General features: G+C 39.7%; 1 protein-coding gene across 1 annotated transcript in view; it reads right to left on the bottom strand.

Moving 5' to 3' along the window:
- Window positions 1-1,760: 1,760 nt before the first annotated feature.
- Window positions 1,761-15,948, bottom strand: part of POC1B (POC1 centriolar protein B) — a 102,340-nt gene continuing 88,152 nt past the window's right edge. The window contains exons 11-12 of the mRNA XM_019661438.1: window positions 5,493-5,711; window positions 1,761-2,101 (exon numbers count right to left, since the gene is read on the bottom strand). Of these exons, the coding sequence (XP_019516983.1) occupies window positions 1,997-2,101; window positions 5,493-5,711 (324 nt within the window). The 3' untranslated portion in view covers window positions 1,761-1,996. The remainder of the gene's footprint in view (window positions 2,102-5,492; window positions 5,712-15,948) is intronic.

The raw sequence follows: 15,948 nt of genomic DNA, 5'->3' as shown, positions 1-15,948 counted from the left end.
ATTTAGAGATGCCTACTAGTCTTCCAAGTGGAGATGTTGATCAGACAGTTGAATATACACGTTAGGAAAGATGAGAGGATAGAATCTGGTCAACACCAGGGAGAATCTGCAAAAGCTTTTAAAAAAATGTGGGAGGAAGGGAGTATGAAATGATTCTCTTGAAAAGTTGCAAGGCATTTAAATTTATTTCATTCATCACTGTTTTTATATCACTTATAAAGGTCTGCGATGACTAAAAATACATGGCAACATCACGTTAACAAGTGGCCATAGCTAGATCAATGGTTTCTACAGTGCAGACCTCAGGCCAAGGTCAACCTCACTGGGAGCTTCTGAGAGATGCAAATTATTGGGCCCCACAGACCCAGTGAATCCTAAACTCGAAGGGCCCAGGAAACCGTTTTTTGACAAGTTTTTCAGGAAATTGTTATCCACATTAAAGTTGAATGAGCTAGGTGATAAGAAGTTTAGTATTTCCAGGTTTTAATCATTAAATAAAAAAGAAACAACTTTTTTTATAGGTAAAATGTCTTTATTGTTTGCAGCATTAAAAAAAGTAAAAATCAGTACGACATTTCATTTCTTAGTTTTCTCAGTGAGGTTATAAAAATACAATGCCACTTGGTCTTTATAAACTCTTAAAAATGCCTAGAAGTTCACACTTAGTGTAATATAAAAAGGCACTTAAAACACACGAGATAATGTAAAAAGCACCTCATAGATACCATTGAAATTGCTTTGAGAAAAACTTCTAAATATAAACTCCTACATAAATAGGACTCCACTTTTTCTTGTTTTCCAAAACATAAACAGATAGCGTTTTCCCCATGTTACTTACAGACATCATAAATGTGGACTGCCTTCTCCCACCTTCTTTGTTCTTGGTACAGGTTAACAGAAAAGCAAGCTAACATCGGCCTGTTTTTCTTCAATTTAATCTCTTATTTTGCTTAAGATAAAACAAAATTCTTAATTTGTAACCGAGATCTTTTAGTATGCCTGGCTCATTTTCATTTAGTTTCAAATCACAATTCATTATATAAAAAAAAAAAAGTAGGAAGATGATACAAATTTTTTTAAGTACTTGTAATTCAGCTGCCAAATCACCCTAAGCAACATTTCTGAAGCATGTGAACATACGTGTGTGTGTATTTTTAAATACTGCTGTTGCTTCATTCTGGCTTTTGAGCATAATGAAATCATACTAACGTAATCTTTGTAAACTGGGATCACAGGTTTGAGTACAACTCAAATCACTCAGTGAATTCATCTGTGAAAGAAAAGATAATGTACTTCACATATTTTTAACTCTTCATTTTCTTTCAGGTTGATCAAAGGATAAACAATCCACACCATAATTTAAATAAAAACCCACTGACCTTTGTCATGCACGTGCTATTATTGTTAAAGTAAGTGTATTCCTGCTGTGGCAATTCTGTGTTTTGCAAATTTTTATAAGATTATCTTTTCAAGGCATTGGTAAGAAAGGATAAATGTTTTCTTTGAACTGAAAGAAATGCAAGACAGAACATTAACTCATTCTCTACATACAGAATGCTGTTTTAGAGGTAAGTGAATTATTTTACCCCAAGGGTGTTCACTAAAAGAATACATTCATTGCTTTAAGGAATTGCCCGAACATGGTCAATTTGAAATGATTTAACAATGAAATCCAGAGATTTGGTTACTTTCCTGGTAGATTTGGACTATAAATGAAAACTGACATTTAAAATAACATGGGGAAAATATAGAGGCACTCGAATGCTTATCACTTTATTACTGCAATCATACATGGTAATGATCTGAATTAATCCTTGACACTAATTTGCAGGTTTAAGTTAGTCTGTAATTATGCCCCTCCTGCCTTTTGTTCTGTTGCTCGTCCTTTTTAGAAATGCCATGATAATCAGCGCATGGATGCATTACACGAAGCCTATACCTTTCTGTGTATAGGTACATGTGTTCATTTATCGTGCCTCTGCTCATAGTTTTCTGTTTAACTTTTGTGTTGGATAGCATTGCAAAGCTTTTGCTGATTTTCAAGGCAGTCTTTCAGCTTATCCTCTGTCAAAGTCAGCCGCTGCTCCAAGATTGAAACAGTCTGCAAAAAGGAGAACAAAATAATCAATGGCTGGGGACCGGGTGGTGAGGAGGATGATGATCATCTCTGCAGAGGAGGTCCTTTCCAGGACTGCAGTGCCCACCCTTCTGCCAGGAAGTGGCTCAAAAATAAGCCCCAGAACTTGCTCTGCTTTTGGCCCAACCACAGTGCAAAACACTGTCAAGCAGTGAGTAAAAGAAAAAGACCTGATGCATCTGAGGAAAAGGGACTAAAAGAACAGTGTCTGTAGACAATCCTTATGTCTGATCTTCCAAAGCATCAATGCCAGGGAAGAGGCCATGCAGCAATCTGAGTGGTGGCACAGGCTACACGGGAGTGTGGGGAATGGGGCAGGGTGGGGTCATGAATGTCACATACCCGGCCCAGGTGCTACTAAATGTCATCACTGGTCATACCTTCACAATCAATTTATGATAGACCATTCCTATACCACCCTAGACAGCTGGATACTTAGTTTACTTTGAAAATGTCATGATGATTGCCACCAGTTCTCATACCCAAAAGATATAGCACCTCATAGTGTTGTTAGGAAGACTGACCGAAATAATGCATGGAAAAGGCTTCAGCTAGTGCCTGGAATACAGGGCTCGATGACCTCAGCTAGCCTAACTCCTTCAGCTAATAAACGAGTGTGACTACACACACGCGCGCGCATGTGCGCATACAAAGGACTACTTTTAAGGGCGGGATATCCAATTTTTTTGTGATATTGACTACTTCATCTTTAGTCTTTTACATCTTTAAAAAATTTTTTTATTATAAAATAAAACAGATTTAGGAAGCTACATAAAACTCGTGTCACTTAATGAATTCTCATGAGAAAAACAATAATAACCAGCACCCAGGTCAAGAATGAGAACTCTGCCCCACTCCCCAGAGCCTTCCGTGTGCGGTCAGAATCACCGCCCCCCCCCCCATAACAGCCATTATTCTGACCACTATAGTAATCACTTGCTTGCATTTCTTTATCATTTAATCTTTCAGGTGTACATCCCTGAACACGATAATATTGTCTTCTACAGTTTCAAGATTTGATATGTCATTGAAAGCCTCTTTTAATGTGTACATTCCTATCGCTTCCCTTTATTTTCTTTACAATTTGTCTGTCGACAGGCTCAGCCCATTTGACCCGGAAAGTTCCCACCAGTCTGGATGTCAGGAATGGCACACTCAGGGTACAGTGCAGTATATTCTTCCACCCTCCTTATGTTCTGTCAATTGACAGCTGGATTCAAAGGCTTGCTTAAGATTTAGGTTCGATCCCTTGGTAAGGCTGTAAGTGGTGGTCTATCCTTTCATCAGAAGACACATTACTAGGGTTTGGTCATTTCTCTTCATGATGTGCATAACTACTCAATGCGAAGATTTATTAATTCTTGAGGATTGAAAATGATGATATTCTAATTCCATCACTTAAAAATTATAGTTGGAATAATTTATAAATCAGAGACACTTCATTCATCTAATATTTAGTTACCCAGTGGTGGAGTTCATTGAGGAAAAGCAGGGTAAATGCTTGTTTATTTTAGTCAACAAGTTCCAAGATAATGAATTGATGCCCTATCATCCTCTGAAGGTAATACATTAAAAAAATATATCATTATTTAATATTTTTGCTTTCATATGTCATACTATAGATTATGACTAAAAATAGTAGTATATTCTATCATTTCTTGAATGGCTACTATGGGTCAAGCATTTTGCCAATACTTTGACAAACATAAATTATCACAGTTCCACATGCTAAGGCTGTCGATCCATATGTCACCACCACCTTTACCACTGGTTAAACTCCATTTATCTACCATCTAAAACATAGTTTTACTTTCATTTATTTCTAATTACAGTTCAGTAGTTATGAACACCGCAGCTGAGTTAGAGGCCCAGTCATCTGTAAGTACGTGAATGAGAACATGGTTGCTTTACTTGCCACTAGCCCACAGCTTGCCATTCCCATCTTGCACGTGTGCTGTGCCTGCTTTCAACCTCATTCACACGTAAAAGAAAGCCAGCTTTTCAACATTAAAGATAAAAAATCATAGAGGTGTTCAATAAATATAAAGTGACTCATGTATTCTTGAATCAGGTAAAAGGAAGGAGAAATGGGCCATGAAGCTGAAAGAGTGGAGAAGGGAAAGATTCACTTGGGAGAGGCCCTGAGGGACCCAACATGGAATGCAACAGGTGAGCAAGTCACGGCAACGTGGGGATCAAGCCAAGCAAGACTCACTTTGGCAGCTGAATAATCTTACCCTGTATTTAGCGGCTCTAAACCCTGGCTATAAAACAGAATCATATGGGGTGTTCAAAAAGCTGATGCCAGGGCCTGTAAATGAATCCTCTGGAGATGAGAACTGAACATTTGTGTGCTTTTGAACTGTCCAGGTGATTATAATGTACAGCCAAGGCGGAGAACAGAATTAGAAGATTTCTATGAATGAGCTATTTCAACTTGAAATATTTGTTCTGGAAAAGTAATTGACATCTCTCGTGATCACATTATAGCCTCTCTAACTTGTGACAATGTCTGCTCTGACGGATACTGGTATCCTCCGTCTATGTATCAAAGAGGAACAACAGAGGCTCTCAAAGGAAACACTGAGTCAGCAGGGCTGGAGAGAGACAGTCGGTGTATCGATTTCAACACACCACTTCCCTTCAGTGACATCCGCATCTCCTGACCACTAGTTGGAAGACCTCTGGTATATTAACATCCACTGTATTCCTTCTCTGCAAAGGTAAACGGGCATTTAAGACCTGGGTAATATTTTACAATGGGAATGCAAAACCCTCAGCTTCGGAAGAACACAGTATCATGTAAGAAACTTTGAAGGAAGCTGTATATTGCATAGTGGGACTGTATTCAGAGTGAAGACTGTAAACACAGCCAATATGTCATTCTAACCAGAGATGGTTAATCCTAATACACTTTTCTTATGGCTCTAAATATGGCTTTGATAATGTCCTAATCGGAACACATGACATCAAAAATTCTTAAGGAAAAACATTGCTGCCCAGGGTCAAATACATTGATAGAGAGGAGCACCACCACCTTTCTTCATAGTCTCTGCTGCTCCCGTCTGGCTCCTGGATGCCAGGTATAGTAGTGTGAGAGTGAGTGTGTGTGTGTGTGTGTGTGTGTGTGTGTGTGTGTGTGTGTGTGTGTGCGCCTGCATATGCATATGTCATATGTGCATGGGCTCTGACCTTATCTCCACAAGATCTTGCTAGAGCAGCTCAACCGAGCATATGCCTTGAGCTTGTCTTTCTAAGAAAGAAAATTCTCCCCCTGCTCTGCTAGTTCTGCAACCTGCTGTGACCAGGATCACTCTGCACATGTCACCCCCAAGTGCAAAGCACGCCGACCCACCTGTGTCAGCACATGGAGCTGCTCCATAATATGCTCCAGCGCGTCCGTCACAGCGAGCGGTATGCTTCTGTGACTCTCAGAAGGGACGTCGCTCATGTCTTCTGCCTTCTTCTTCAAGGTTGTTGATAAACATTCTGATGACATTAAAGAAGGGTTCGAGAAATATCCACACATCTCTTCATCCTTTCCTGGTACAGTTCTAACAATAGTTTCCGTCGTCTTCACATAATAGAAAAGATAGGAAGCATTATATTTTCCAAACTTTAAAATTACATTTTATATATATGTTTTCCATATGCTAAAAGCCCAGTTTTCATTTGTTTATCCTCAACTAGAGCAAAGTATGGAAATTACAGTTATAAGAAGGAAATAAAGCTAACAATAAATAGAAAAAATTCACAATTTTCCTTGAATTTTTTCAATATTATATACTTTGTATGTATCTGTCTGAGGGATTAACTGTTGCACCAACATAAATTTGTTAGATGTATTCTAATTCTTAATCTAAAGACAAATATCACCTCCATTAAGATGATTACCATTTTAAAAAGTGGAAAATGACAAGTGTTGGTGAGGATGCAGAGGAATTGGAACCCTCATGCATTGCTTGTAGGAATATAAAATGCTGCAGCTCCTGTGGAAATAGTTTCACTGCTCCTCAAAAAGTTAAACATGGAATTACCACATGAACTAACAACTCCATCCTAAATAAAAATCCAAAATAACTGAAAGCAAGGATTGAACAGATACTTGTACAGCAATGTTAATAGCAACATTATTCAAAATAGCAAAAGATGGAAAAATCCAATATCCATCAACAGATAAATGCATAAACAAAATGTGGTATATACGGACAATGGTATATCAGTTAGCCATAAAAATGAACGGAATTCTGGGCTGGCAGAATGGCGTGTTGGTTAAGCGCTGGCTTGGGATACCAGCTCTGAGCAGCAGGGCCCCTGTTCGGATCCCACATGAGGGCCAGTGACGCTGCGCCCTCTACAGCTAAGATGGTGAACAACAGCTTGACCTGGAGCTGGGCTGCTGTGAGTCGCTGGCGACGGTGTAGGCTGAAGCCCCTGCTGCAGTGGGCTGCCATAAGCTACCATGTGTGGCCAGCAGCCAGCGTGACCGGCCGGCAGCCAGTGTGAGCTGCCAAGAGTCGCCGTGAGTGGCTGTCCAGAGTCCTGCAACTAATCTGCCTCACCCGGGAAGAGTGCAATGTTAATACCAACATGTGCCAGTGAAGCAAAGTCCTCCACAACTAGACTAAAGAACAAAAGGACAGCAACTTGTCTGTCCCTTTCCCTGATTCCCCAATAAAATCTTAAAAAAAAAAAACCGAACAGAATTCTGATCCATGCTACAACATGGATGAACCCTGAAACATTTGCTGAGTGAAGTAAGCCAGACACAAGAGAAAATACTGTATGATTCTATATCCATGAGGCACCCAGAATAGGTAAACTCGCAGAGACACAGAAAGTACATTAGAGGTTGTTATGAGCTGGGGGGAGGGGAATGTGGAGATGTGTACCTATTGCTTAATGGGTACAGAGTTTCTGTTTGGGGTGATGACAAAGTTCTCAAAAAAGATAGTGGAGATGGTTACACAACATTGTGAATACTTACTTAATGCCAGTGAATTGTACACTTAAAAATGATTAAAATGGTAAGTTATGTATATTTTACTACAATAAAATTTAAAAAAATCCAAAGTCAAAAACCTCCAAATATATAGCAGTGAACAATCTGAAAATAAAATTAAGAAAACAATTCCATTTACAATAACATCATAAAAAATCAAATACTTAGAAATAAATTTAACAAAAAAAAGTGCAAGACTTATACAAACCATCACTGAAAAAAATTAAAGAAGATCTAAATAAATGGAAAGACATCCCATGTCCCCTGGGAAGATGGAAGAATGGGTAGAAGTTGGTAATAGATTTGCGGGTGATGAAAATGTTCTAAAATTCTTTTTGGAGAGATGAAATATTCTAAATTAGATAGTTATGATGGTTACACAACTTTGTGAATATACTAAAAACACACACACCTGAATTGTACACTTTAAAAGAGTGAATTTGATAGTATGTGAATTTTATCTCATTTAAGCTGTTAAGGAAACAAACAAAAATCCAAATATATGCATCACAAAAGTTTGTGTTTTTAAAGATTGTAGTCAGTTTTTCATTTCTGGTTATCACTTGGGATGTGAGAGCTCCTGATAAAAGTGACCTAAAACATGGAAAGTATAGTTGTGATGATGGTGATGAGGAAGAGAAGAGGGTGAAAACGACAATGACAATTAGCACATACTGTAAAGAGCTTACTGTGTGATTGGCACGGTTTCAAGGGCTTTACACATTTTAACTGGTTTCATTCTCACCATGAGCCTATCAGGTAGGTTCTACTATTATTTCCACTTTATAAATGAGGACACAGAAAAACAGAAAGATTAAATCACTTATCCAAAGCCACACAGGTAGGAAACACACAGGATACATAACCAGCCCTGAGTCTAAGAGATGCTCAAGTCCTCTGGATATTGTTTTCACGATACCCCCCAACCATTAGTTAGGAAGATAAAAACTTTCAAGTTTCTGCCCGTCATAACCTTATGAATTCACCATTTGTTGAAAATAATATTGGGTTGTCAGAAAAGTCATGATGTATTTTTTCTATGTTTTTCATTGCAAAAATGCATCATGACTTTTCTAACAACCCAATAAAAACAAACTTAAAATCCATGATTCGCAATTCGAGTTTATTTTAAAGATATGTATACAATATATCTTAATGTTCCTACTTAGCCACGTGTGTCTGCTCAGAGTCTTTTCATTTGTTCACTCAGCAGATACTTCTGGAACCCACTCTGTGAGGACCCCCCAGTGGGCGGCACGACCCCAGACCCTGCTGCCCTCTGAGGTTCTGGTGCCTTCAGTCATTTGGTAACTTGTCTTTTCTTCCTCAGAGGTTTATGAACCTATATTTTTGTTTTATTGTCTAGCAGGCTACATTTAGCTCTAAAAATCATCCTGGTCTCTGTGATGTGCCTGACAGTGAACCTAAAATGTCTGAGAATGGGCACTCATTAAAATCTATACCCCCAAAACGATTTCAATACTATCATTTTGAATTACTCAACTTCATGTGAGAAAGAACTGCTAAAATTGTCCTTAAAATGTCCAGAAGCAAAATTCCATCAATCACAGATCATGAAAGAATAAGTCACCATGAAGGATGTTAGATGCTTCTCATTAGAAGAACCCTGAAGCATCTAGGACCTACCCATTCATGCTCTGAACTAAGGGAACTGGGAAAATAACACACAGCACTTATCCACCCAGAATCCAGTTACTGGCTAGTGGCAAACACTTCTAATTTTTAACATTACTTCTGCTCTGCCTGCAATGGCCTTCTTTGCCCTCCTAACATGACTGAATCCTTTTTGATCTCTAAATTTCAGCTTAATTGTCACATCTTCAGAAAAGCAGTCTGACCACTCTACTGAAGCTGAGCTTGTCACTCTTTCACATGGCATCCTAATGTTTTCCTCCACAACTGATGGGAGCTTGTGTTTATATATTTGTTCCTCGTCTGGCCTGTCTCTCACACTACACTGTCTGTCTCTCTCACCACTGTATCCCCTGGACTTAGCAGGAACTTGAATAGCTTTGAATATGGTAACCACTTATATGCAGATTTTATTACTGTTCTCACATAGGAAAACCAAACTCTATAACCAAGACAGTCTTGTTTACATGGATCCCAATATACTGAAGTGTGTACACATGGCCGCAAATATCACCCATCATACTGTATAGCAGCTCTAACCATTCATGGGAAGGGCCTCAGCGTAATTAACAAATCAGTTATTGGGCTGGCCGAGTGGCGCGTTGGTTAAGAGCTGGCTTGGGACGCCAGAGGGCCCCGGTTCGGATCCCACATATGAGGGCCAGTGACACTGCCCTCCACAGCTAAGATGCTGAACAACAGCTCAACCTGGAGCTGGGCTGCTGTGAGTCACAGGTGACGACGTAGGCTGCAGCCCCTGTGGCAGTGGGTTGCCATGGACTACCATGTGTAGCCAGCAGCCAGCGTGAGCGGCCTTCAAGCCGCGGTGAGTGGCCGTCCAGAAGCCGGTGGCTGATCTGCCTCACCTGGGAAGAGCGCAGTGATGGTGCCAACTTGGGCCAGTGAAGCAACGTCCTCCACAACTAGACTGAAGAACAAAATGACAGCAACTTGTCTGTTCCCCTTCCCCCAATTCCCCAGTGCTGTTCCCATCCCCCAATTCCCCAATAAAAATCTTTTTAAAAACCCAACAAATCAGTTATCGAACTCTGGGGGTGTGCACCAGGATGGTTAGGGAAGGGCAATAGGAAAACGGGCAAAGAAAAGATTTAAGGTGATAGTCTAAGCAGTAAAAGTTTCAACATGCCTTAAGAGTGGTTTTCTTGTTTGGCAGCAGCACCAAATACATTACTATTTTATGATCTATGGAGATGAACAACAAAGGGGCACGGGTATGGGCAGAGAGAGAAAAAGCTACTAGATGGAGATCCCACAGCATCACCCACTGATACATCGGTCTTTCTGTCTCTCAAAGGTATTGGAATCTAGACATTAGGAGGTTCTTTCCCCCCAACCAGCCCGGCCTTTGCATCCTCAATGTACAGGGAAAGGGTGAGATGCAGAGCTTGGGGGAAGTTTCCATGCACTCATTCCCAAAACAAAACAAAACCAAAAAGGGAAAAAAATATGTTTAAGATTCTAGGCTATCAGGAGTCCAGCAAATGAGGCTGCGGTGCCTGCGGCTCCCAGTACAGCGAGGTCCTCTTATATTTCCAGGCTGCTGGTATTCATTTTTGGGGTGAATACTTACTGAGTACCAACACCACCCTACGCATTCACCAGTGTTAAATGTGAGAAGGGTGCGATGCCTCCTTGCAAGGATTCTCTGTTGTGAGAGAATTAATACAGAGCAGAACCTGGCACATGAGGGAACTGTTGGATGAACAGGAAACAAGCAGACCAGTGACTGAGAGACTGTGACAAAGAACAAATGCTTCTGTAGTCCATTAAAGTAAGAAACCACACCATGTTCTCTTACCTATTATTTTCATTGCTGACACTCAAAGTACAGTGGGGTCACAATAACTCATTCATTGATTTATTCAGCAAACAAAGGCCTCCTATGGTAAATACTAAAGCTACAGCAAAAAACAAGTCAGGGGTGGTACCTTCCTTCAGGGAATTCACAAGTGCACCTACTTCATCCAAAAAGATGGTGGGCAGACACCCCCATTCAGTTCTCCCTGGGTCAGCCCACAGTTCCCACATCAAAGATGGGGAGTGCATTTTCACCAAATGCAGGAATGAATCGGAGTGACTGAGAAATCCTTATTTCGGCAGGTGAAAAGGCTTCCCTTTCCATCTGAATATACAAAATACTGTAAACATACACAGTTGATAGATGCAAACAACTTTGATAGTCCTGAGAGCTAGATATAAAACCTGTCACATTCTGGGCACAAATGACCCTTAACAGGTTATTCGACTGCCATAGTTAATTTTAATGTAGAATTTTTCATATGTCACTTACATTAGAGGATGGATTCTTTTAATGCATCAATAGAAAGTAAAAATTGCGGCATTTGAAAGCAAATTTTTATTAGGAAATTAATCATTAAATAATATAATCAAGGTCCACACATCTAAACTATTGCTATTTATATAATTAACAATGGAAGACTCAAGATACTGTGGTTCTCAATTACATACGAGAGTTCATACATTATATTTACTGCCTTTCTTCCTCTCCTCTTCTCTCCCCCTTCTACTGCCCTCCCCACCCACCCACCATCTGGGCTGGCAAGTCAGAACTAATCGCGGTGCCACTGCACTCTCAGAAGTCCTTGTGCCATCAGTAGGGTCTTTGTCACTCCTTGTTACAGTTGTGTTCACATGTCTATATTCCCTACTAGATTATAAGCAATGCTCTCTTATAGGGCACGAGCCATAACTTTATCATCTTTTTTTCTCAAAACATAGTTCATGAGACACAGACAGGGCTCCACATTAGTTGAACTATTGGGTTGTCGGAAAAGTCATGACATATTTTTCTATGTTTTTTCACTGCAAAAATGTGTCATGACTTTTCCGACGACCCAATAAATTCAGTTGATTGTCCCACATCGGCTGAGTAATTCACAAAATACAAATATAATAATTTGACAGTATTTGGAGAGAAGTATAAATCCGAGGTGAAACCAATAGCATTCTCTACTAAAAATTACTGTCTTCAATGCTTCCTCAGAGGCACAATGAGGGAACAAAGCAAGGGTTTATCACTTAACTGCAAATAACTTCTTTATCTTTATCCCCCAAAAGCATATTTGATGGTTTCTGATGGAATAGAATAAGGATTTTTCTGACAAATGTGAATGCAAAAGTAGGCATTTCACATGTGAACATAAGCAGTGACTTGAACTTCAGATATATCTGTAATAAATGGGTTAAAATAAGTCAGTTTTGGCTTACAACTAACATTTTTCTTCTTGATTTAATTCTGTAAGCGGAGAACAAAACAGACAAAAGTCAGAAGAGTCTACCCAGAAGTGGTCTTGACCCCTCCAGCTAAAGCGAGTTTCCCATCATTGAAGGTTCTAAAATAGACTCGGGATGGTCGCTTGTCAGGGATGTTGTGAGAAATACACAAACATTAGATCAGGAAATTCAACTGACTGCCCTTTAAAGTCCTTTCCATTCCTGACATTCTGAGAGTTTTAAATCACTACATACACAGAGACTTATAAAATGTATGCCTGAAATAGACTAGGATAACAAAACAATATCTTTTGCCTGGACCAAAATAAAAGCATATCTTACTTTTCAAAGAAAGAATGGATCATTTATTTTCCATAATAACATTTAAAATAGGATTCAGAAACTTCAATAATCTCTATATGGGATCTAAAATAATGAAGACATACCATTCAGTCAAACAAAGTTATTTTCTTTAGCCCCGACATGCCAGGAAAGTTTTAGCTTCTAGAGCTACAGAAGTGTATTAGCTTCCTACTGCTGCTGTAACAAAGTACAAGTCTAGTGGCTTCGAACAACACAACTTATTATATAAAGTTCTGGAGGTCAGAAGTTCAAAATATGTTTTACGGGGCTAAAATTAAGGTGCCAGCAGAGCTGTGTTCCTCCTGGAGGCTCTCAGAGAGAATCTGTGCCCTGCCTTTGCAGCTCCTTGAGGCTGTCCACATTTCGTGGCTCATGGCCCCATCACTCCAATCTCTGCTTCCGTTGTCCCATCTGCTTCTCTAATTCTCGTGCCTCCCTCTTTCCCTTATAAGCATCCTGTGATTGCACTGGACCCACCTGGATAATCCAGGATAATCTGCCCAGCTCATGAGCCTTCATTTTATCACATTTGCAAAGTCTCTTTTGCTATGTAAGGAAACATATTCACAGATTCTGGGGACAAGGACATGGACAAATTTATGGGACCATTAGCTTGCCTACTATAAGGAATGAATAAATAAAAGAGATCCTGTTGACGTGGGTATAGTCCAGTGGATAAAGCAGAAAGATAAATATATATAGATATGTGATAGAATGTCAGGTAGTGACAAAGGTTATGAAGAAAAACAAAGCTAGGTAAGGTGTTATATGTATTATGAGGTAGCTCCACTGACGATGTGTTTTTTTAATGTGGAAGGTGGAGAAGAAGTTTGGGGCATGTTAACTTTGAAATGCCTATTAGACTTCCAAGGGGAAAAGTCATGAATGCAATTGGAAATATATGATTCCAGATTTCTGTGGTGAGGTTGTGGAGAGTTATCAGAATATACACACACACACACACACACACACACACACGCACGTTTTTATAAAAGAGACAAATGAAGAGCCAGATGAAGAGGTACACAGCACAAGGTCTGGAAGTGTCCCAGGTACAGGAGCTTCTGTTATCTTGGAGCTGGGTGCTTGGCATATAAATATTTACAACCATGGATCAATGACCACTCAGGGAAGAGTCAAACAAGAGAAGAGTTGCAAAGACCTTAGAAGGCAGGAAGAAAAAGCGCAGGAAAGGTGACTAGTGGCTCATGAGATAGGAGGGACAGTGGCCCAAATGTCAAGTGAGAAAGAGTTTCAGAAGGGAGTCATCAACAGGACCGAGCACTTAGAGAAGCTGATTTCGACGAATCACTGGGACCTTGACATGAGTGGAATGGTGGGGACAAAAGCTTAACTGGAGTGGATTCAGAAAAGCGGAATGTGAAAAAATAAAGACTGAATATAGGCAGCTCTTTTGGGGGAGTTTTGCTATAAAGGGGAGCAGAGCAAATACAGTAGCTGAAGAGGGATGAAGAGTAAAATGAAGTTTTACTTTTTAACAATGGAAGATACATTACGAATGTGTGCTGATGGGCAAAACTGAGTAGGAAGAGAGCACTGATGTCACAGGATAGCAAGTCAGTAACTAACTACTCAGGAAATGGGCTGGCTGGGAAGTATGGGAGCCGGGGTGTTGTGTAAATAAACTTAAGGTAAGATCGGTCAGCATGGCTGTCCAGGTGCTTGGGTGTAGGGGCACAGTAGGCACAGAAACAGATTTAACCAGCTTGAAGGTTTTTTTTGGTGAGTACAACAGCGGGAGAAAGGGGCAAGAGATGAATTAGAGAATCTAAGCAGAGAAAGGAAGGGATACACAGACACACACAGGAGGTGGGCAGTGAGAAGGCAGGACGCTCAGTGCGTTGGCAGCCTTTCTGGGCTGCTGAAAATTGGAGGACTAGAGGAAGTGGTGGCCAAAAAGTGGGAGGCTTTCCACCGAGTTTACCATCAGCACAAGGGACTCAGACAGTCACTGAGTTCATCTGAGAATCCTGACAGAGGGTGGCTGTCTTTCAGAAGTGACTCAGAGTGTCGCTCGACTTTTGGGTTTTTCCCTTGACATCAAAAGCCAGTGTTAAATAAGAAGGGGATGGTCCCATCAGGGAAACAGAAAAATGAGCTACGGAGTCACCCATATAGGGTTGTGACAGGATCACAACAAAAGATTCGTTTTCAATATCTAAAATTCTTAGGAACAAAAGACTGCTGATCGCTTCTATCTTATATATCTTCACAGTGTATTGTGTATCCTTGAAAGAACATACCCACCTTATCAAGCCTCATTGATTTAAGTTTTTGAGGATAAAATCAGAGAATGTCACGTGAAATTTGTGTCTCCCAAACTAAACTCACTGAGCTGAGAAAGCCCTCTGTTTGTCCCCTGGGAGAAATCATGCATCTTTTTCTCAATGAGAGAGCCTTCCAGCTTTAGGGATAAGGTTTTACAGAGAGCTTTGATTTTTTTTTCTTCAAACCAAATTGGACATTTAAATTTTGTCAGAGACTTGAAAAATACACCCCTATGCACCTATCAACTAGAATAGCTGAATGATTAATTCAGTTCTTTGGAAAAGACAGCTGAGGTCATGGATCTACTATCTGTGTTTGTCTTTAATCTTTATTCTCATCTCTACAGAAGCTTATTAATTTTCAAGCCATGAATGGGTAGGTAGGATACAACAAGATCAAATAAAATCTTTACAAAAATTTCCTTCTATTTCTCTTCTTACATGATTCGCAAACTAAACTATAAATTCCTTAAAGGAAGACCTGTCTCCTAATACCCTATGCTATGCCCAGAATAGTGCATGGTACCAGACAAGTCTTAATTAATGATAAAGTACCTACCAGAATTAATGGGGGGGGGAGCAGAGAGCAGGTAGTCAGCAAAATAGTATTAGCATTCTCTCTTCTGCGTTCAAGTTAAACTAATAGAAAAAATACGTCATGACTTTTCCGACAACTGAGTAAAATGCTGTAGGTATATGTTATTCCCCATATTCTAGACAAAAATAACACCAATAAAACTTTCTGTAAATTCAGAAGGGAAAACAAGTAGCCAATACTGCTTTTGTGAATCCTGGGCTACGGAGTAAAATGATATTTTATATTCAAGTAAGTATTACATCTTGGAAAAAATGGAAGTTTGACTTCGAAACCATATTTAGTTTAGTTTCACCCACATGTCTTAAAAAAGCCATCTGTTCACCTTTCAGAAAGCTGCCCCTTTGCGTGCACAATAGCAATCAAATAAAATGAATAACATGAGTGAATAAGAAATACAACTGCATTGTAAGAAATGCAAAACAATTTTGAATGAATCAGTAACCCTTCTCTTTTTATCTAATAACAACTGATTTATTTAAGTTCCAACTATACTCTCAAAACTTCAGTGAAAAGGTATAAAGAATAATAAAGCAACCCTCTTCCCCACCTTAAGATATAAAGTATACCCTTTTCTGATCTACCTGCCAACCTTTCCCTAGTAAATGATACTACCATCTTGAATATGGTGCCTATCATTACAATCTATTGGGAT

This window comes from Hipposideros armiger, unplaced genomic scaffold (assembly GCF_001890085.2).
Source record: "Hipposideros armiger isolate ML-2016 unplaced genomic scaffold, ASM189008v1 scaffold_348, whole genome shotgun sequence".
NCBI lineage: Eukaryota > Metazoa > Chordata > Mammalia > Chiroptera > Hipposideridae > Hipposideros > Hipposideros armiger.
This window is presented reverse-complemented; position numbering and strand designations above follow the sequence as displayed.